The 24,872-nt window shown below is 23.9% G+C and overlaps 2 protein-coding genes and 1 non-coding gene across 4 annotated transcripts in view; 2 read left to right on the forward strand and 1 right to left on the reverse strand.

The window, feature by feature from the left end:
- The window catches only part of LOC113561264 (formin-like protein), a 33,203-nt gene that overhangs the window by 5,160 nt on the left and 3,171 nt on the right, over positions 1-24,872 (forward strand). The window contains exons 2-17 of one of the 2 annotated variants that reach the window (XM_026967582.1): positions 7,570-7,653; positions 17,368-17,454; positions 17,539-17,618; positions 17,688-17,830; positions 17,917-18,104; positions 20,333-20,409; positions 20,473-20,644; positions 20,725-20,985; positions 21,057-21,300; positions 21,359-21,669; positions 21,741-21,957; positions 22,019-22,146; positions 23,174-23,338; positions 23,397-23,676; positions 23,740-24,020; positions 24,300-24,419. In XM_026967582.1, coding sequence (XP_026823383.1) covers positions 7,570-7,653; positions 17,368-17,454; positions 17,539-17,618; positions 17,688-17,830; positions 17,917-18,104; positions 20,333-20,409; positions 20,473-20,644; positions 20,725-20,985; positions 21,057-21,300; positions 21,359-21,669; positions 21,741-21,957; positions 22,019-22,146; positions 23,174-23,338; positions 23,397-23,676; positions 23,740-24,020; positions 24,300-24,419 — 2,838 coding nt within the window. Of the gene's footprint in view, positions 1-7,569; positions 7,654-17,367; positions 17,459-17,538; positions 17,619-17,687; positions 17,831-17,916; positions 18,105-20,332; positions 20,410-20,472; positions 20,645-20,724; positions 20,986-21,056; positions 21,301-21,358; positions 21,670-21,740; positions 21,958-22,018; positions 22,147-23,173; positions 23,339-23,396; positions 23,677-23,739; positions 24,021-24,299; positions 24,420-24,872 lie in introns of those variants that run through there. The other variant, XM_026967583.1, reaches the window with a different exon arrangement.
- Trnam-cau lies at positions 8,947-9,018 on the forward strand. The gene has a single exon. It is a non-coding gene; the product is annotated as a tRNA-Met (tRNA).
- On the reverse strand, positions 22,160-22,834 carry LOC113561265 (spermatogenesis-associated protein 17). Its single transcript, XM_026967584.1, has 2 exons — positions 22,617-22,834; positions 22,160-22,562 (listed from the first exon to the last, which is right to left on the reverse strand). Exons 1-2 carry the CDS (start codon positions 22,832-22,834, stop codon positions 22,160-22,162), a joined length of 621 nt encoding a protein of 206 aa, XP_026823385.1.

Genomic DNA, 24,872 nt, shown 5'->3' on the forward strand with positions numbered 1-24,872 from the left:
CAGGTTATTAGAAACTTGATGGTTTATCCAAAAGTCTGAGGTACTTATATTATTATTGGACTATTAAGATAATACGGGTACATATTGAGTTGTATTTTGTGATTACTGCCTGAGAACCTAACCTAACCATGGATGATTTAAAACTTTTAAAGATAACAGTTAATGATTAAAAGATCTCTTAATATTTATTTATAATTATTTAATGTAATTACGTACAATTTCAGTAAAACCCTGAAAGTTTTCTTAAGTCTATATTTGTTTTAGTTTTGATTAACACTAGTTATTTGTGAGGTTATTTGGCTACACTTAAGGTGTCGCCACATCAACATTTGTTTTTCTCTGTCTATCTCGCTCGCACTTAATATAGGAACAAAGCTATACCGTTATTCCACGATTACGATTCTCTGGTTCAATTCAGAGCGAAAGTACCTATTATAATATATTTTATTAATTTATAAAAAAGAATATTTCTTTTGCATTGACCAGATTTTTAATATTTTGATTTTTGAATAAGTTATTAATGGTTAAAAATAATTTAAATTAAAACGTGCTTATATTTATAAAAAATTATCCAGTCAATGTACATGAAATATTCTTTTTTATTAAATTAATAAAATGTATTATAATTGGTGCCTTTGCCCTAAATTGAACCAGAGAGTTGTAATCATGGAAATTCGGAATACCTTTGTTAATATATTATGCCCAAAATAGATAGAAAAAAACAAATGTTTATATGACGGCCCCTTAACAATACTAACCTTCACTATCGTTATTTAAAAAAAATAGTGGCGTAACTCAATATAATATTATTTTTGGTTTTTTAATATACTTACAAGATACTTAATCACTAAATGCAAATGAACAAAATTGAAAATTCAATATTTTATAATTTGTCCAAAAATTGTTTTAACCATTTATTTTTTAAAAATATTTTTATATTTTGTTCTTAGTTTCATTTGAGGTAAGAAAAATCTAACAAAAGTGTTATTTATACCTACGATATAAATAATTTCGGTTATTTCATCATAATTAAAATGTAAAATAGATTGATAAAGCGATTAAAACTAAAAGGCATAGGTTTCATTGTAAAATTTGTACATTTTATGCTATGTAGGTAACATTATTCAATTTATACTGCTTATGACGTATTGATATATTTGTCGACAAGTATTGTTTTTCTAAAATATATTTTCTACAGATGAGATGAGTATTATAAATTATAATATTCACGTAATAAATTTAATACAATTAAACTAAATTAAGTATGATATATTCGTAGTTTAATTCATGTTATTACATGAATTTAAATTTTTTAAATTATATAGAGATTTATAAGATTGCATTAATAAATAATTATAATTTTAATTTTCTGTTATTTAAATTCTAGTTAACTGCATAAGTATAATATATTATTGTTTTGTTAATTTACGATAAAAAATATATATACACCTAAATACCTGAATATAATATCTGAAAATTGTTACCATCTTCTGGATCTTCCTTTCGAAATGTATAAAATTTTAGCATGATTTATTCTATTTTCACTACAAAAACTAGATTCTAAATTTTCAATATTTATTGTAATAGTGTATTTATAATATGACTTAGAAAAGATATCCGTTTTAAATAATAAAATAAGCTTTGTTAAAAAAAATGTTACCTAACATAATAATAAAATCTGATGAATATGTAGTCAATTTATGATTTAATATTTTAATAAATAAATTAAAATGTATAGTTGTTATTATATTCATATAATATTATAATACTCCTCATAATATTCTGTATTTAAAAAAAAAAAATATTTTCTCGCTTATAGAAAGTTATAAAAATAATAATCATAGGTCACAGTTGCGTAATTATAAAAATACAAATAAATAGATGATATACATTTCAAAACTCCTTAGCTTAGAAGTTTCTAAGTAAAACAAAATATAATTTTTCTACAATTTGTAATATTATGATATTATTTATTACTTTGTTATTTGATTTGGTACCTATAAAGTTATTAAAAATCATTTGAGCGGTGAAATTTTTTTATTGAACAAAATTACCAATATGATTATTTTGAAAAATCCAGTTTACTGGCCAAAAAGTAAAGATAAAAAATTGTTTAATTATAGTTTATAGGCTAAAGCATCAATTTATGTTTAAATAATAAAGAGTGGTGGATATATTAATAGGAATTAGTTTTTATTGTTTAAAGTAAGATCAAGTTATTCTTTTTTTTCTTTAATATTGTTGTATAATATATTTTATAATAAGTTACTATTTGAGTATTAACATTACGTACAATTACTAATTAAATATAATATTATTTTACATTTCTGAGTTATTTAATTTGATTTATATTATTTACGATGGATTCAATTGTTGATGAATACCAGATTTAAAAATGCCTGATTTTTCATACATTTTTGGGATTAACGTCATCGGATTTTTCTTTATATAATCATTTTGATTGTACCTAAAACCCAAAAGAAACAAGTCGTCATATTTTTCTATCATTATTTGCACCCGCATTTAAGCAAACAATGAAGTGGGGTACTAGGGTCGCAAACATGAAACATGTGTTCGCATTAATATATATCTTATTTTAAACCATAAGCATTTTATTATTGTTTGAATCGTTCTGAGGATTGTTAAGAAAATAGTGGTAAATGTTCTCGTGGAATGTAGAATTTATGATCGTTGTACTTCGCTTTTTATAGCAATAAATGCAATGAAATTTTTTAATTTTAAGATAGATTACCTTTTATTTAGTATTTCTGTAATGACTATCAACAATGCTAAATATGTATATTTTGTTGAGTGTTTTAATAATGTGCAATAAACTATAGATACGTGGTGTTATACTAGTTTCTTTATCTTTCTATATATCGTTCTACAAAAACAGATATTGAAGTATTTCGTAATGATGAAAGTATGAAATGTGTTGTGATTGATTTTTATGATGACTAATTGCTTCTATTACTTATTACTTATCGGTAACTATACATGTTACTATTTTAGGAATATTTTAAGTTATGCATTATTTTGAATAGAATTTTTCTGGGTGAACATAATTTATCATATTTTATTTTTGGATGTGGTATAAGACATTTTGACATTAGGATCTATTACCAATGTCTTCATTTTAAAAAAAATTAACAATGTAGTAAAAAAGATGATACGATATTTATTGATAAATAATATTAAGAAATTAGGTACTTATTATCATTTTTTTTATTAAAGATTTGATACTTGAATAGCACTTAAGTTTTGAGTGAAATTGTAAAAAATAATATTGTGAATTAAGTAGTTGTTATTTATGTATTTTATATTATTATCTATATGTATTTTCAAAAATTTATTGTTCAAAATTAAATATAAGTTACGACTTTATTTTGTGTAAATTAATTTACAATTTGATATAAAATATGGGTTAATAATGAATCTCGACTCTCAGAATATATTTATATATTTATAGCAATGGCTTATTTCTTTTAAATATTTAGTAATAAGTCACGATTCCAGTTCCATTTGAATCTGCAGGAAGGATTGTCAGGAATAAATGTATAGTACTAAAGTGCATTATTTGATTTAGAGGGTTAACGTTTGAAATGTTTGAATGGAGTTTCACGTGATATTGTTTATAAAGTTTTGTAAGTTCATTGTAATATTATTATATTATTTTTTTGTCAATACTTTTTTTATGATGATGGATTCATTATTATTATTTTTTGTTGATGCACATAAACCAAAAACCGTAAAAAAGTATAAGTATAAATGTATTATGTTGTTTCAAGAGAAATATTAACATAATTATAATAAACGGATTTTACAGTATAAATAAATTATAATAATAATAATTTAAAAACTACTTTTATGTACATAAATGGACTTAAAGTTTAAAAAGCCTCTATAAAACTAACAATCCTTTAATAGTTATAAATTGAAAACGTTTTATCGTTATTTTATGAGGTGTATTCGTGTTGCGTGTTTACAGTGACCCAATTTTTAATATACCTACTTTTTATTATTTATTTATTTTATTATTTTGAACTATCCTCATGTCTTTAAAAGCTTTGTTTTAATATTTAATTGTGTTTAAAAAATATATATAGTGTAATTTTACTGGTAAAATAATTTAAGTTACAAATACATATCGTTATTACTTAAACCAAAATAATAATTTATCAATAAATTAAATTATGTTAATTAAAAATTAAAATACAAATTTCAAGCTGTGATGATTTGAATTTATATAAATTATAATGTAGAAATTGTATTTTGTAATTGTAATTTATAAAAATAACGTAATTAACCAACTTCACTAATTAATGTTTTCCAAAATAGTTGAAATGATTTAAAAGTTATATTAAGATAAGTAAATAATATTATCTTAACATTCTAATTTATAGACAAGTTTAATTAGCTATGTGCCTATGTATATATAATTTACTTACAAATAAAAGAATGTTATATTATTGACTTATGAATTGTGTAATTTACTTTTTAACGTAAATCTACATTTATTTTAAGTAATTTTAAGTATTTCTTGTTTAACACGTTTGTCATATTCAGTATTTTAATAAAATATTTAGTTTAATTTTAAAAGATGTTTAAATTATATTTGACATGATTGATTGAATCACATTTCATTTTCCATAAGAAATTTTTGATATTTTTGCTTAAAAATCATATATAATAATTTTAAAGGTACTTTAGAAATGAAATAAAACGTATTGAATATACTTGCAATATATTTATGCAAATTTAGTTTAGATATAGCCCATATATGTATTAAAACAACTACAATGAGCATTGTTCTTGTATTTTTATTCTAGTTGAATAACAAAATGGAATTTATCAAGCCGCTCGCTTATGAAATTAGATACTATATCTACCATATTATTTATATCATATAGGTCTTAGGTAATATAATATATTAAACAACTATAATGTTAATAATTTAAGGAAAAAATAGATTTTTTAAATCTTTTGATATTTCAACTAAAATAAATATTATGGACTGTGGTATTTTATTTATAGATAATCTTAATACACTGCGTTGTATATTAGTTAAGGTTATTTATTTTAATATGTTATTTACGTAAATCATATGAAAAATTTAAAACAGCATTAATAGAATTTATTTAGAAACTTAGTGTACTATTGTTCGTGTAATTGTGCTTGGAAATTTTTATAATACTATTTTAAAACTAAATACTACCAATCACAAAATAAAATACAAGTGTTAATACCGGGAGCCCTCAAAACTTCTTCAACACCACACCCTTTGATTTTAAAAATCACAATAGACCCTCAACCCCTGCAGCTATCATATCAAATGGGTGTGGTACTATATTCTTGCTTTTATTATACTCGGTGTTCGATAATTTATTGTTTTATAATAGAAAATTTGTGGTGCCATGTCATGATTCACTCACTAAGCTTCCCGAGGGCAATATTGTTACCTTTAGGCTTTAAATATCGTCAGAATAATAAAATAAGTATTGCATTGTTAATGAACCCCGAGTGTTCATAAAATGGATATAATGTTGTTTTAAAATGAGGATAAGACAAAAATTATTTTTTATATCTTACAGTTTCTTTCTGAGTGAGTTGTGATGTAAGATTAGCTTCATTTTAGATTTGAATTCTGGTTCCACGTCGGTAATCAAAAATATTTTAACGATGGCAATAACGACATAATAAGGTTTTGGAGAAAGGAAAAACATAGTTGAGTAACAATGCTTTCTTCAAACAATAATAGAGGTTATGTAATGAAAATTATGACATTTTTCTAGTATTTATTAAAAATAAAATTCGTCTTATTTACTAATTTTATGTATAAATAAAATAGTCCACAGTGAAATGCATTCCTAAAGGAGAATTGCAATTCACAGGTAGTTGAAAATGTTTTATTTAAAATAAATATACTCGTAATATAGTATAGGTAATATACGTTTTATTTGTCTTTTTTATGTAATAAAATCAAATTTGAAGAAAATTGCTTTATAATTTATTTTTAAATTTATTTATGAATTGTTTTATTTGTATTAATAACTTAATACGTTTATATTAGTAGTAACTAGTATTTCAGTTTTTATTTTTAATTTTAATTATTTACCTTAATGATTAAGTTTTTTAACTATTACTCTCTTCTTAATTTTAAACATTTTAAACTAGTCTTATATTATAGTATCAATAGTATCATCATCATCATAATATTTAAAGTGAAACAGTAAACACGACATATTTTGGATGATTTATTAATGATCTGTGTCAGTTATTAATTATTGTATTTCATTCTATTGTGTTTAAATGAAATTTAGTATATTTATTTTTAACTTAACAGCTTTATGTTGCCCCCCCACAGAACGGATAATAAATTAATCAAAATATCTACAGGATACAATTATTATTTATTATATACAATGGGATATGGTATTCGTTTTGAAATTTGATACAATTATTTTATATATCTTTTATTATTCGTTTTTAATATTAAGTATAGTAGTCTAGGTAATCGAAATTATTAAGTGTGAAGTATTGAATATAGTAATATAATATGATTTAATAATGTAATACAAAAATAACAATACAAAGTAAATAGGTTGTTTACACTTTTATTAGCTATAGTAATTTTTAATTACTTTTAAATGATAAAAATATATATTATTTAAAAAACTAGGTTTGTAATGTTTGTATAAATTGGAAATTTTTTATAGATTGAAACTTTGTATATAATATTAATTTTTTTTAAGTACAATTTATTTAAATTTAATAAATGATACCTGCCATGTAAGATTTATAATAATTATTAATAATAGTTATTATACATGCATAATAAATTAATATCTAAATTATACCAGTCAACAGTCTAAGAGTTTGGAAATAAAATGTAAATAGATGTACAATATATATATATCCACTAAAAAAATGTATCAGATTTATTTTGATTTTTAATATTAGGTATTATTTTTATTCAAATATTTTTTAGAAACTAACTTATCGTATGAATTATGTATTTTAACATATTGTATTATATGTAATTTATGATTGACAGTAATAATTAAATCAATTACCTATTTCTTTTTTAATTATATATTGTACAATTGTAAAAATGTTACTTGATTTTTATATTCAATTTAAAGCAATAATAGTAATTAGGCATTAGCAATAAGAATAAAATGTTTACTAGATTTTTGTAAATAATCAATATTAACACTGTTCGAAGTTTTAACTGATTGTTACTAATGTCTAATAGTATATAATATAATCATCAATCTATTATATTAACTTTGCAAAAATATAATTCTATAGTTAAACATTTATGCATTATCATATATTTATAATTAATTTGATAATTCGTATTTGTATTTTGTACTTACTCGCGCGTTATTAATATTTCAAGATGTATGAATAAATATATAGAATTATTAGAATTGCATAAAGATTGATAATTATAAATAATTACATTCACCTGCATTGATTTATTTGTCCCAACAATAGCAATTGTGTAGAAACATTGAATGAAATAAACCAATTATTAACCTCAATTTATTTGATCACGTGTTACAGGCATCCATGAATTTGCCTGCGGACAAAGCAAAACTTCTAAAGCAATATGATGACGAAAAAAAATGGGACTTAATTTGTGATCAGGTATATATTTTTTATTATATTATAAAAATGTATAGAACTTAGTGAAAAGTGAAAATGATTAATTATTAAATTTGCACAGCTGTGTGATTTACTATTTTTCTCGAAATATACATAACTGGTAAGATATTATCTAAATAATATTATCATTATTATCATTTAGATCTGAACTTGTACAATGTACATAATACTACTGTAATAGACATAAATATAAATTTAACATTTCCCCCCAGCATGAAATAGGTTTTTACGTGTAATACTATCGAAATAGTAAATAAAAATGGTTGTTAGATAATCTTTTGCGTTACGTAGTTACACAATTATGTAATTTTTAATTCTACATAATATAATGTATTTTAGAATTGATCGTAATCATTTTGAATAATAATAACAATTAATGTTTTTTAAATTAATATAGGAAAAAAATTAATCAAAAGATAAATATCGCTAATAAGTGATTGCTTAAAGCTTAATGAACCCCTTCATGTCAACTTCCACCCTTAGCATATAAGTTTATTTTGCATCCTATGTATAGATATTAAATTGTTAATTTAAAATTAGAATATAAAAAAAAATTAATTTACCTAGGTATAAATAAGAATTATTGTGTTTTATTTCTGCTTTTAATTTTATTTATATGTAAATAATGGTATCTTTTATAAACACGTGAACACACGTATTATATATTTATATTATAATATGGCATAGTTTTACATGCTGTGTAAATAAATATTATATTATAGTATATTAATATTACGCTATATACATAAATTTTATTTATACCAAAGCTGTAGTCGCAATTATTTGGGTTTTGGGTGTCTAATAATTAAGAAGTTTCAAATATGTATTGTGGTGTTTACTTTTTATTAGTTTACGATAAACAGGCATTGATAATAAATTATTGTAGAATACAGTGGTTTTCAAACTGGGTGCCGCCAGTATCCACTAAGTGTGCCGCGGTTTTTCCATAAATTACCTATTGCATTGAATTATGATATAAGAAAATGCGGGTATCTGTCAACTATTCGTCCAAGAATTAAAAATATTTGTTAGTCCATCAATCATACATTTTTTTATTAAATATATATTTAATTATAATTAATTCAAAACAATTTTTTTCGTCTAAAAAAAAGGTCAGTTGCCCGTGAAAATTTTTTGAAGTGTATGGTGTGCCGTGTATAATAAAATTTTTAAAATTACTGATATAATATTTAAATATTATCTTATACTGATATTTTGATAAAATCTATATAATCTGTCTTTAAATAAGTTTGTTTTTACAATACTGTCCATCTGAGCAGAGTGGCGCAGTGGAAGCGTGCTGGGCCCATAACCCAGAGGTCCGTGGATCGAAACCACGCTCTGCTAAGAAATTTTTTGCATTATTTTATTAGTTAAATATAATGTACATTTTTTTTAAAAGTAAAAATTGTTGTTTTATATTAGTTTAAGAGTTTAACTATTACTTTTGATATATTGATTTCTTTAAAAATGACATTAGAATAGAGTATTAACTATTATAGATATATTATTTATTAAATAAAATATCTCATGAATTTTGTTGTATATTTTCGTAAATTTCAAATAACTTTTACTTGTAGTCTTGTATAAATTTAATCGAGCGACATTGCAAGAGCGTCATTACATCGTTTAAACATTTTATCGTTCCCATAGTGTGCGTACCGATAGACCGGATATTGTGGATTCACGAGTATATCAGACACATGTCGCCGTGTTTCATTATAGGATTACGTCATTGCACAGCTTTTTTTAAATAGACGATGATGTTTGTATAACTATCATAATTTCCCGTCTTTTTAATTTATTTACAATTTTAGATCTAATGTCTTTATGAATAAAGGTCGTACTTTTTTTTATTTAATTAAAAAATAATAATTATACGATTATCAATGATTATTGATAATACTTTTTTCACTATAGTATACATTTCAATGCCAATTCAATTATATTAATTATGTTCTGTACATTTATTCGTGACAAATTTTAATTTTTTAAGACAACGGTATAATAAATAATTAATGTATTACCAATATGGTAAATATTGTATTGACAATACGTACGATTTTTATTTATTATTTATTGATTATTTGTGTGAGCATCAATACCTAATATACTTATAAATTATATTTATAGAATTATAATATGTGATAGATTTATGTATACTGTTTAGATTCTGAATGAATGGAGCGATTGGAGCGTTGAATTCATTTGATTTTGTGTGTCTTTTATTTTTATTTAGAAAATATGATTCAATTTTTGACTTAAATATCTTTTGTGTAAGTATTAAAGTGAAATTAGTTTGTATCTTGGGGAGAGGGGTCACAAGTAAAATATTTACAGTACTTTTCTCATTAACAAGAAAAGACAAAAAAAAAATACTAAGAAAAACAGTAATTTTTATGTAAAACTATTTTTTAGAAAAATCAGGCCGTTGTAATAAAATAAAAAACGAATAACAGTTTATTGTTAGCTATAGAAAATCTAAATTTTTATTAAATGTTTGTATTAACATTTTCTACTTAAAGTATAATTTAAAAAAATATATTTTATTATAATAATAATTATAAAAATAATTAATTCAATGTTTTCGAAAAAAATTAAATCAATCTACCGTTTTAGTAAATAGTAAAATAAATTACTTTTATAGTATTATTAAAAATCAAATGAATATATTTACTATTTAGTAATATCTTAGTTATATTAGTAGTATATAGGCTGACAAATTTTCTTTACTGTTTTTTTTTTTAATACAATGATTTATTATTAAATTTAAATTTAACGCATAAATTACAATAACTTACCCAATGACGAAGTATGCTTGACATGTAACCTACTGTATAGCAGAGCGATTACTTACTTTCCCATTTTTATCATAAACATTTTAAAACCTAGTCAGTTCATATTTAGGTGTACATAACACATAATAGGTATACATAACTTTTAATTTGTAATGATTGAATACTTTAAATTATTTTCAAGTTTTTCATGACTATACGCTAATTATTTTTATTTATTTAATTATTCTAAATTATATATAAAAATGGTTATTAAATTTCTTATTGCATATATGTCTTTAAAAAGTAATAAAATTTGATTTATAATTTTTGGTTTATTTTTATCAGATTTTATATTATGTTAATTTAGTCTTGTAAGATGAATATTGTATTCGTAGAAATAAATTGATATTACCTACAGAGGATAATCTTTTTTTAAATAAAAAATTAACATGCAAAGTTATTTTAGAGGAAATGTGTATATAATGATAATAAACACTTCCTGTTTAGTGTCTAGTATCCTACGAATCAAGACGTGATTAAACCATTCAATTATTTTATTGCTAGTTGTAAAGGTCGACGATTGTCCAAAACATTAATATTATTTACTAAACTAATTGCACATAGTATTATTTTCATAGTTTATTTAAATATTTTTATTTTCTAACAGTTTTTATGCCTTTATATTTTATTCTAAATTTATTAAATATAATTTTACCATCTTAGTCATTAAAAAATCAGAATAATTTAAGCGATTAACTAAATATGTGTAGTGTGTACATTAGTAATATTATTGTTACGTAGGTACCATAATATGTAAATTATTTTTGATCTAATTTTTATAAATTCTTAAAAATTTTTTATTTTTGATAAACACTAAGTTTTAGTGGAAATGTTTAAAAAAATACATATGTTTTCGTTTGTGGCCTTGAAGTACACAGTAATAAGGCTGCAACTTTCAATTAAACAAAAGTGAGTCCGAATTAAAGTGGGACCACAGGCCATGGCTCCCTGCATGGACCGACAAGGTTGAATTCACCTGATATATAGTATTTGAATATTTATTTTTATATTTCTAGGTTTGTTGTTTTAAATAAGTATAATGCAATAAATAAAAACAAATAAATTGTTTGTTCACTTGTAGACTTGTCACGTCTTGTAATGTTATAAAAATATTTTTTGTTTTACACTTGAGGTTTATTAGTATTATTATTTTTCACTGTATAGTTGGCATTTTAACCAACTTTTTATATTATTTTTAAGATATGGTCCCTGTGTTCCTTGTCTCCGTGGTTTGGAAAAGAAAAATAATTTCCAAAAAATAATTAAATATTTTGATGAGACTATACCGAAACGAATTGAAGATTTTGATATATTTAAATAAGATAGGATCTGGCAACCCAGATATTAATTAACAAGTTTTTTATTTACATTTTTTATTAGTTGGTACCTACTTAACTGTATAAATCACTTTTTCAGGTTAGTTACCAAATTTTAATTTTATATCCTAGTATTTATCATTGTATTAGCTAAATAGTGGCTATATTATAACCTATATAATCCTCCAATTATTATTATATTTAATGTATAATATCTAATATCTAATATTTTTTATCTTAATAATGTATTTGATTTATTATTTACTTTTTATTTTCATAAAAATATAAAATCTACATTTTATATTTAACATTATGTGCTCGTATATTACCTAACTAATTGGTGATATTACTAATTTTAAGTAACTAATATAAATGTATTATGATAAGATAAAAAACATCGAAAACTATTTCCAATTGACATTCTTAAACATTAAGATTTTATTTTAGAATTTACCTATCTATTTATAATATTATGATGCATGATATGATTATAATGATTAATGAGTAGTATAAATAACGGGAATAAAAACTATGATAAGTATTAAGTAGTAACTATACTTCGTTTAGCAATGCGAAATATAAACGTGTACTTAATTTTGCATGTTTGTTATTTGATTAATATTATGTTAATTATTATTTACATTATTTGTGTTTTAAAGTACCTACACGGTTACGTATTTTATTAATTACAATAAGCATAGTTATATAAGAATAAAAAAAATGAAAATGATTTGAAACTAAATAGATGTATATTGGAGATAAAAATTAAGTATACTATGGAAAATGAATAAGAAATCTGTGTTAAAAAAATATTGCGCAGATGACGGCAAATAATTATTATCCATTTGTTTAAACTAATTACAATTGTATACTTATATACATTTACTACTCAACATTTTAATTATATGCTGGTGTATCATTTTTTTTTATAATTAGGTGTCTGTAGTAGGTGCACAAACGCAGACAGTGAACCTAGTTTTGTTTGGTTTTTTAAATTTACGTTACGGTTCAGATAACCAACCAATAGAACCCAATTTATATTGGTTTGGAGTTTGCCATTAAATGCAAATTAATTAGTTCATTATTTATTTATGTCTGTATATATATTTAAATCGTGTAACATCCTTTTTTAGTGGCGACGTGGCACATGAAAGCGACCGACTGTGACCCTCCCCATTTAATTTTGTGTTTTTATGGATTACAGGTTTCCATAAATGTATATATTTAGGAAATATGGTGGGTATTCATTATATTTATGAGAATGAATAATGAATGCGCTACGATCTTTTGCTCTGACCAAGTGTTAAAGTTAGAAATTTGTATCCATACTATATCATGTGAAACCAGTTTATTTTCCTTATTTTCTATTTATCATTTTTTTTTCCAAAACCATTTTGTGATATTATGCTAAACTATTATTAATTCTCCCGTCTGTTTTATTCAACAGCGATATACCATAGAGTTAAATTGAAAAATATTATAATATATAGCTAATAATTTTGTTAATTATATACTGTATTATTTTCAACAGATAATTTTCCGCTTTTTATAAATTAAAATTTTAAATATCTGATTGTAGATCTATACAGTTGATTTCAGTACCTTCTTTTTATTATGATAAATATGATAAATCAGGAAGTTCCAACTGAGTATTAAAAAGCCAAAAATACTATAGTAATTTTAGGTCTCGTGTTACATTATTATGTAGGTAGGCTAAATAATTGCTAAATGATTCACTTTCGTTTTAATTATTTTGTTCAGAAAAATTTTTCGTTCTTTATGATTGTATACTACATTACTACACATTAAACAGTACACGCACATTGACTATAAATTAATATATTATTTTAATTTAGACACATTCAATTCGAAATTTGTTGAACATTTTGTTTTTTATGTACGATAACTACAATGTATTACAATGTTCTTCTTAATTGGGTCGTAAATTTATAAACAAAAATAAACGTGTTTAAAGTTTGAATATCATTGGTGGATGATGGCTTAAACTTTTGAATTGTAACAAAATTCCTTGTTCAATATTTAATGTATGGCAAATTTTTCTGTAAAAATATTAAAAACTTTAATTTTGCTCATGAATAAAATTATGATAGACACGTATAATATAATTTTAGTTATTATTTTTTACATTTAAATGCTGTGTTTATTATATTATTATCTAATTATGTACATAGGTACACATTTTATTCAGTATTTTTTCTAATACATATTATTAAAAAAAACTTTAATTTAATTGTTTATTAATAGCATATATCTGCTAATCTATTTTCTTCGTATTTGTACCATACACAAATCTCATAGATATATAAAGGTTAAATTAATTTACATCTATATATGTACAATACGATATATATTATAATTTATAATATATTAATGTCTAATCTAACCACGTTAATTAAATGTTTTTTTTTTATTAATAAATTAAATATAAAATTATATTTTAGAAAAATTTATATTTTTTAGTGTGAATAATAATAATAATAATTAAAAGTGATCACAATCTATACCAGGGGTCGGCAATAGGCGGCCCGCGGAGCGAAAATAACTGGACCGCCAAAAATTTTCTTAATTTTTCGTTCGTTAAAGTAGTGGCGGTTTTGTTGTATTTTTCTAGTGAGGCAACTTATGTATCACTTCCCCTCCTTTCATAACAAAAATTAAACTAATATTGAAATCGATTTCATTAGGCGCTGAGACAATAATAATGGTTTATGTTTATCTGTGTTGTTGAACGTGCCGCAGTCACGGCTGCGGGCCGAGTCGGGCGATCTATTTTTATGATTTATTTGAAAATTACGATAGCATCCATCGTATACCGTTGTTTATTAGCTCAAGAAAATAAATAATTTAATTTTTCTCGTTAAACTTAAGTATACAATTTTGTTATTAGTAGTATAAATGTATAATTACATTATAAATAATTAAATATCAAATACTTTGTCTTAAAATGTGTTTTTAATACAAAAATTAAGTTTAAATTTTTTTTGGCCCTTGACATTTTTTTTCAAATATCTGGACCGCAATATAAATTAATTGCCGACCCCTTGTCTATACTGTTGACTGATAAAATATGCAGATATTTGTCTGTTGTAATTACCTATTCAATTTATATAATGTTATAATAATATTAGGTTTCATTATGGTAAAATATAATAAATTAAAAGGGTTTTCTAATTTTTTTTTTTTTGATCGAGACCTAATTTGTTCGATTAAAGTGATAAAATGCAATAAAATTAAACTACATATTTTAAAGTATATGGAAATCTTTTTTGCAATGTTTATTAATGATCTATGGTAAATTTATTTAATGAAAAAAGAAATAATTTTAATAAATATATTGTGAAATACACCTAATGTACATATTACATACTACAGGAGATATAGAATAGATTTGTAATAATTCTATCAATTGTGTCAGGATATGTTTAATAATTATACTTATTTAATTAAAATAGTTTTAAGTTATCATATAACAGTTGGTATACAGTATTGTATTATACCAACACATTTATACATTTAATTATAAGTTTGTTCTAAATACACAGTTGTAATTTAAATTTGTTCAACAGAACAAAAGATTATAAAAAGCACGTGTCAACATTATTACAATAATATATTAATTACTCTATTTACTAGGTTTACTAAAGGCTAAGCGACTGTGTAAAGTATTGGTCATATTTGTATTTAGGTTAGGTTTGGTATTTACTTGCATTTATTGTATTGTCATAGTTATCAGTATAATATTATTGGTTATCTTCATTTACACCACTCACCTTAGAAAGTTAATATTGTCATTTGTCACAGGAAAGTGCAATACTAAATAACCAATATGTTATTATAATCAAACGTATTCATTGTAGCTTTTATGTGGGCAGTGATATGAGTCATAATTCCCCGTTAACCTCAGTTAGCTCAGTCGAGGTCAACCGTCCATATTGAATCTGCATCTTTGCCGAGGGAAATTATTAAAACATAAACATACCTACACCAACACTTCTCTCGTATATATTTACCTACACACAAATATATGTATATTATATTATATGTGTATATATTATAAGTTGTATATATTTATATTATTTTATACCTACTCGTCTGTTAAAAACACGATATGATGTCAGACAAATAATAATGGACCGCTTGAAAATTATAGTAATGTGGTATATATACTTATTACTTATGTACCTAACTATTTAATTTCGATATAAGCATATGCAATAGTGTTGTATATATTGTGCAGAAAAAAATACAGCGCCACAACAAAAAATGCAGTGCCATGTATCGAGTATAATACGTTTTAACACATCGTAATATTTCTATACTTATTTGTGTTTGTTAGGTGCTTACTTGCAGGTTTTAACGATTTTAGTGTTAATGTTTCATGTGATACATTAATACATTACAAGGTTAGATATACAATAAGCATGCATTTTTTTAAATTGATAATTGTTTTAATTTGAATTTTGAATATACAACAGACATTTTTTAAATGATAATTTCTTTTAATGTATTTGTTTATGTTTCAATCTTTATTTGATCCTAATAACATATTAATCACACTTTTTAAAAATATTAATGATGTTTAAGTATCTGTTAGTACAATACCTACTCAGGTATTTACATAATGATTCATTTAATACATTATTATTTACTTTTAGTTTTCGTGTCTATATTGTTTAATACTTATTAGTTATTCATAGAATCTCATCACATATTGTTACATTCTTTAAAATATTATTAGCCTATAGATGCTTAGTAATATTATAATAACTTGTAGATTTTACTTCACGACATATTTGAAATTATTTACAAATAGTTGATATTTCCTTTGTTTAAAGATTAATGTTTATTTTTTAAAATTCAAAATTTTGCAAAATATATTATATACAAAAAACGTATCACAAAATTATTATTCAATTCTTTACACAGCTAAAAAACAAATGTAGGTACTATATACATTTTATAAACATATATCTATCAACTATATACGTATTTAATGATACAAAATATTATTATATTATTATTTGTATGAAGTTGTACACATCTATATTCATTATATGATTACAATAAGTTTCATTTGTGTTTTTTTAAAATTGTTTAAGTGAATTGCTTTTTAGTGTAACTGTACCATAATAATTATCTAGTACCTGTATAGGAAAACAATTTTAATACTATTAAATATATAGTATTTCAAATTATTAAGACATTTAAGTATAAAGAAAAAATAGTTAACTTAATGGTTACCAAAGAATTCTTTGATCAAAAAATAATCTTGCATGTCTACAAAGTGGACACAACGTATCATATGTCAACCTTCCGCCCCCGAAAATAATTTATCAGAGCTTGTAACCGCAAACACACATTATTATTTAATAATTTTTTTAAATACTTTTTTGTTCATATTCACTTCTTCTGATAATTTTTTCGCGCGTGCCCATGAAATTAGTTATAACTTCGTAAAGTTTATAATTGAAAGTAATTTATAAGTTTTTTAGAATAAAAAAATATTGTTTGTTTTTCTTTAGGAAATGGTTCAAGCTAAAGATCCACCAGCTCACTATTTATCTAGACTGCGTACATATTTAGATCCAAAAGCTTCCCGAAGTTCAAGAGTAAGTGAGTTTTTATTTAAAAAAAATGTACATCTTTATCATAATCTTTAATTTTATTATTAAATGTTAATTTATGTTTTATAGAAGCGAAAAATGGTTGGAGATGCTACTTCTACACAGGTTTTACGGGATCTAGAAATATCTCTTAGGACCAATCATATAGAGTAATATAATTTGTATTGGATGTGTTTAATTGAATTTATATAACTAATTACTAATTTTATCGAATATAGGTGGGTTCGTGAATTTCTAGATGATCAAAATCACGGTTTGGATTCGTTAATTGACTATCTTAGCTTTAGATTAGTTATGATGCGCCATGAATATAGGTCTTGTGTGGACGTGACTAATGTCTCAACCGAAAAAATCGCTCAAGGTATTTGAATGTTTTAATTTATATTTGTAATTCAACAGCTTGTGAAATGATTGATTTTAGAATATGTTTTATTTACGTTTACGTAGGTAATCATATTAACACGAATGGGATTAGTAACGGTAATGTAACGAATCACGCAAGACCTACTTTGGACATACTAGATAGCCCTGGGATCAAACGGAGATCGCGACATGCTGCAAAGTTAAATATGGGTGATACTAAAGATGATATACACGTTTGCATAATGTGTTTAAGGGCTATCATGAACAATAAAGTGAGAACTTAAAAATTAAATTAAAAAAATATATAATAGTTGAATGTTATAGTGGAGTCAATATTAATTAAAGTATGGTTTGAAGCTTAGCTGTGTACTTGTATACTTAATAATGATAAGCAGCTATTTGTTAAATTAAAAATGGCGTTTGACCTAAATGTTTGCTTCTCATTTTTATTATATTGATTATGCATTTGAACTTTAATCAAACCTATACATTTTTTTGCCAGCTTTATGGTATTTTCATTAAGGTCTTATATAGTTTGTATATAAAATGTGACCTTTAAAGGTTAATATACATTTTCAACACATGTGTGGTTTTTGTGTCATCATATTACGTATTTAAAATAATATTCAGTATAGAATATCGATAAATTAAAGCTCGAGGGAACAAAAAAAAAAAATTACCGAAAAATGCATTGTACCGTACTACCGTTGCCAGATATTTTTGATAAATATAGTGGTTTTTAATGCAGGCGATGGAGAGTAACAAACACAACACTAATAAATAGTAAATTGTGCCACAGCTCAATATGTTAATTTACAATGCATTTTACTGATGTAAGCCTAAGTCAATTTAATCCAAATGTGACTGACCATTTACGAAATTTTGAAGCTACATATTAAATAATTTTATTGTTTTTAATTTTAAAGGTTTGTTTAATAATTAATATGTTTAGCAAGTAGCAATTAGAAATAAAAATAACTAATATTGCGTTTGTTTATGTAATTTATAAAAACACGATTAAACAATACAACTAGTTTAAAAATTTAAAAAAAAAAATTAAAATTAAATTAAATTTTTTAATTTAATTTAAATTTTTAACTTACAAGCAGTTGTATTTTTCACATTACTTATATAATAATTAATAAACAGCTATTGTCCTTAAAATTCAGAAAATTTCAATTGTTGGCGAAAATATAAAATAAGAGAACTTACTACAGATTCTCAAAAAATATTGGGATAATTCAATCTTCACAACTTTACTTCTAATAATATTTGTAATAACAGGTATGGCTTGGTATGATGATAAAATCAAATTCTTGGTTTCAAATCAACATCAATTAATAAAACGCAGATATTTTAAGAATAATTATGAAAATATAATTTGTAATAAATAAAATATACGTATAATACTGTAATAATTTACAAATACAAGAAGTTGCATCAATTTTAAAAGAAACTAATGTTTTAAATATTCATATTTTCTGTATCATTCTATATTTTTTTTAAAGTTTGTAATTTAGACGAAATTTATATATATATATACATACAATATATATGTATATAATATATATATATATAAAATTAAACTATTTAAAAAATGTTTCTATACTTCAACTTACTGTATATAGGTATCGACAAAGTGGCGTATCTAGAGGGGGCACAGGGGCCATGCCCCCCTTATTGGACGTATTTGCTATTTTTTTTTTAAAGATTTATATTCTTTATTCGTATACATGAACGCATACAGTGTGTGCCCCCTAAAAAAAAATCTGGATATCGAGTATACTATCTCGTCATTAAGTTACTATAAGGTGCATGTTTAATTTGGATTTAATGATATGCCATTGCATATGTAAAATAACTCTGAGCGAAGACTGTCATCTTATATACCTATTATTAAGTTTATTTTTATAATTTGTATATTATGATATATTTATATTGCTACTATATAATAATTAATTTTAAATTTTAATATTAGTATACGGTAGGCTGAGTTAATATTTTTCAAAAACATTGTATTTGAAAATATACTTATGTTTATAAAATATAATTATATATTAATATACATTTAAATTTTCAAGTACCCATAAATCATATCGTTAAATTGCAATAAACATCTTGTTTATCTTATATCGTTTAAAATTTAACTTAGATTTCAATATAAACTACTTATCTGAAAATTTTTTTAAATTTTTAAGCTTTTTCACTAAATAAAAATTTTTTTATCAAAATTTAAAGAAAATAAAACAAAAAAACCTATACAATTTTGAAAAAAAGTACTTTTTAGATCTAATTTGATACCAAAATTCAACTTAAAATTGAAGATTGAAGCATTTTTTCCACGCGTGTTCAAAATTAAAAAATGAAAATAAAACATGCACCATTGTTAAATCAAAATATATTTATCGCTTCGCTCAGAACCTAAAACTGTAATACATAATCATTGTTCTGGATGCTCTTCAATGATTTTAAATCATTATGGTTTAATTTACTGTTTCAGTATGGATTAAATATGGTGATTCAACACACCGATGCAATTAATAGTATAGCATTGAGTTTAATGCACAAAAGTTTAAGGTATATTATTATAATTTGTATGTTTAAAATAAATATACTCATTTACCCATTTATACATTTCAGGACAAAAGCTTTAGTACTAGAGCTTCTGGCTGCAATATGTCTAGTGAAAGGTGGCCACGAGATCATTTTATCCGCTTTTAATAATTTCAAAGAAGTCTGCCAGGAAAAAAAACGTTTCCAAACCCTAATGGATTATTTTATTAATTACGAAGTTTTTCATATAGAATTTATGGTATGAATGTCCAGTTAAGAGTTTCCCAAACACTTATTAATCTACAATGTTTTAATTTTATAAAAATTGTATATATAAAGGTTGCTTGCATGCAATTTATAAACATAATTGTACACTCTGTGGAAGATATGAATTTTCGGGTTCATCTGCAATACGAATTTAGTACTCTTGGGCTTGATGAATATTTAGTGAAAATTAAGCATACAGAAAGTGAAGAACTTCAGGTTCAAATTTCTGCATACCTTGATAATGTTTTTGATGTAGCAGCATTAATGGAAGATAGTGAAACTAAAACAGCTGCCTTAGAAAAAGTAGAATCTTTAGAGGATGAACTTGCACATGTATGTGAAAAAAAAATCTAAAGTAGTTTTAACTAACAAACTTACAATAATTAAATTATTTTATTATTTAGGCGCATGATAGGTTAGCTGAATTAGAACGTGAATCATTAGCTCAATTGGCAGCATTAGAAAGCTCCCTTGGAATGGCTCGAGCTGAAAGGGATGCAGCAGCAGAGAGCAAACGTACAGTTGAAGAAGAAGTAGCAACACTACGAAGGGTTGTAAATGATCAAAAACGTGAATCACAATCAAGGCAATTCATGCTTGAAGAAAAAATTCAAGAATTGATTTCACGAGGAGCTCAACCAGACTTAAGTAATTATTTAATTTTAATAATTATTTTTATTTCAATTTTTAATAATTTTGTATTTAGGCTCTAGCAGTGGCATTTCAAGTTGTTCCTCAACTGGAAGTAATAGTATTTCTGCGTCACCCCCACCACCACCGCCACCACCACCACCACCACCTCCTCCATCAACTGCTTCTTCAATAGTTATGCCACCTCCACCACCCCCACCACCACCAATATCACCAAAACCAACTGGTATATTTATTCCACCACCACCTGCACCACCATTAGCAGGTACAATGCAAGCACCAGATGGTGCTATGACAATTAAGCGGAAAGTTTTGACCAAATATAAGTTACCAACTTTGAATTGGGTTGCAATGAAACCAAATCAAGTACTATTTTTCATCATTTTTAACATTTACTTTTTTAAGTTCTTTAATTTATTTATTTTCTAAAAATGTAGGTTCGTGGTACTATTTTTAATGAGCTAGATGATGATAAGTTACATTCTGTAATAGACTTTGGTCAATTTGAAGAGAAATTTAAACTGACAGCTGCTGGTCGAGCATTGATTAATGGCAATTCTGATCAACATGATGGGTTAATGACATATCCTAGTAAACGAATGAAGAAACAAGATAATATATCTCTTCTAGAGCATACTCGTTTAAGGAATATTGGTTAGTATAGGAAACTTTAAGATTTACAAAATATCTTCTAATATATAATTTAAATATTTAGCTATTTCAAGAAGAAAACTTGATATGTCAGTTGAACGTGTCATAATGGCTGTCAATTCATTAGACTTAAAACAAGTACCTTTAGAAAATGTTGAAATTCTTCAACGAATGATTCCTACTGATCAAGAGGTAGATTTTAATATTATATCTTTAGACTTTTTTTATTTATTTGTGCATAAATATTACGAACAAGTTTTTCAAATTCTGAATCACTGTTTGTTTTTCCACTGAAGACTCCTTTTCTTAATATGGTCCTTAACATTGGATGATGTTTATATACCATTTTAATTATTAAACATTTTATCTTTTCTTTATGTATAATTTCCAAATGATTGCAAATATTTTGATTATAATCATTCATTATATTAGACCATGCATCGTTTTGTTTTTGAATTTCCTTAATCCACTTAGTATTTTTTTTTATATCTAAATAATATTTTCTGATATAATAGCCTTTATAATATTTTTGAATAATCGTAGCTGCTTTATTATAGTAATCAATAGACTTACATACAAATGTTTTTATTAATAAATTATTAAAATACCTAAAATATAATAACTATTAATAATTAAGTAAACACATACATGTATTGTTATACCTTCTAGTAATGTATCCCTTCCAATGTTTTTGAATGACTTTAGCTGCAACATTTAACTTTGAAAAATACAGTCTTGTATAATAGCCTCTAAAATGTCGTTGAATAGTTATTGCAGCTGTTTTATTTCCCTCAATAATTCGAGTACCATTTCTTTGTTTCAATTGTAATATATTATCTATACCTCTTTCAATACGAGTTATGTTTTCAATAAAAACCATCCTTTAAATTTTTAGTTGAAATTCAGTTGTTTTGTGACTAAGGAATGTTTGTTTTATTTTAATTAACAACTAAAAATAACAGATATTATGATATTATGTAATCATTGAAACCACTATTTGTAATATTAAAATTGTATAAAAACAATTTACCATATTAATATTTGCTTCAAATTCATTCTTTCATATTTTATATTGATAGTAATTAGTTTCTTGTATTGGTATCTTTTAACAATTTTTATTAAATTTAAAATTCAAGTATAAAATATTAACATATATTTTTAAATTTGATGTATGTATACAAATTATTATTATACCACTTTATTAATGTTTTAATTATAGGTAAAATCTTATAAGGAATATCAGTTGGAGAAAAAAGACATAAATATGTTAACAGAAGAAGATAAGTTTTTAATGCAATTAACTAAAGTTGAAAGACTTGCTACTAAATTATCTATAATGAGCTATATGGGTAACTTTATGGACAATTTGCATTTAATATCACCAGTGAGTTTAACTATGACTTCTGATGAGTCCAAACTTATCTATATTGTTTTAATTCTAGCAAGTGCATGCTATTATATCAGCTTCAAGTTCTGTAAAGAATTCCAAGAAACTACGTCAATTACTGGAGATAATACTAGCATTTGGAAATTATATGAACAGTGCGAAACGCGGTCCTGCATATGGATTCAAACTACAATCATTAGATACCTTAGTTGATACTAAGTCAAGTGACAGACGTATTTGCCTTTTACATTTTATTGTTGATACTATTAAATCTAAAATGCCAGAAATCATGAATTTTGATTCAGAATTCATGTACATTGATAAAGCAGCAGCTGGTATGATACATTTTATGTTACAAAATATTATTATTACTAAATTTAAATTGATATTCTGTTTAGTATCATTGGAAAATGTTATAACTGATGTTAATGAGTTAGAAAAAAATATGGAAATTGTAAAGAAAGAATGTGAAACACGAGGTTACGGAAATGCTCAACACGTAGTAGTTCTTCGAGATTTCCTTAATAATTCTGAAGACAAACTTAAAAGATTGAAAAATGAGACTAAAACTGCTCAAGAATCATTTAGGGATTGTGTAGAATATTTTGGTGAATCACATCGAGGCACAGATGCTAATACATTCTTTTCTATGCTTGTTAGATTTGTTAAAGCATTCAAGGTAAACAAAGTATATTTATATTTTAAAGGGCTTATAAATATATAATATGCTCTATAATAAACATATTTTATGTTAATTATCATTCATTTTTAGTATTTTTCATTGCTATACAGTGTATTTGGAAAATTTTAGAATTAAAAAACAATTCTAATCAGCAAATCAATTTTTTAAATACACTATATATGTAGTAATAATAATATATTATATTTATATACTAAAAATTAGGTGTTTATATTAAAAAGTTACTATGAGTATTGAGTATACTATGATTTTTTGTAGGCTGCTGATATTGAAAATGAACAAAAAAAACGATTAGAAGAAGCTGCGTGCCAAATTAAATTAAAAGGTAGTACTGAGAACCTAGCTGCCAAAAATAAAACAAATCAAAAATTACAACAAGTACGTCCATTTTATAGTGAATATACAATTTAAATCCTTTACAAGATTTGTTGATTTAATACATTAAGTTTGTGTAACATAACATTTATCTTGCATGTTTTATTTTAATGTTTTTATAATTGTTTACTGAGAAATAACTAATAAGTATTGTTTTAATATATTTATATCTTTTGTTTGCTTTTTATCTCTGAATATTTTTGTTTGATGTATGGTTGTGGTATACTAGTATTGTAATAGTTGTTATGCATTAAAAAAGTATTTGATGTCTCGTTATTTATAATTTAGAAATAATGTTTGTTTAAATTTAGAATTTATGTGTGATATTTGTATTTTGTTCTTTTTTACATCTAATGACAACACACTAATTATTAATTTAGAAGGCTTAAATCATTAGTATAAGCTCAATAATTTGCTTGAAGCTTTTTATGGATCTGCACTACATAACACGACTAC

The sequence above is a fragment of the Rhopalosiphum maidis genome, chromosome 1 (assembly GCF_003676215.2).
Source record: "Rhopalosiphum maidis isolate BTI-1 chromosome 1, ASM367621v3, whole genome shotgun sequence".
Taxonomy (NCBI): domain Eukaryota; kingdom Metazoa; phylum Arthropoda; class Insecta; order Hemiptera; family Aphididae; genus Rhopalosiphum; species Rhopalosiphum maidis.

Coding starts and splice junctions, on each gene's coding strand:
- LOC113561265 (XM_026967584.1), bottom strand. CDS start 22,834: ATGGTTTTTATTGAAAACATAACTCGTATTGAAAGAGGTATAGATAAT. Junction 22,563..22,616: donor AAGGGATACATTACTAGAAG/GTATAACAATAC, acceptor ATTATATTTTAG/GTATTTTAATAATTTATTAA.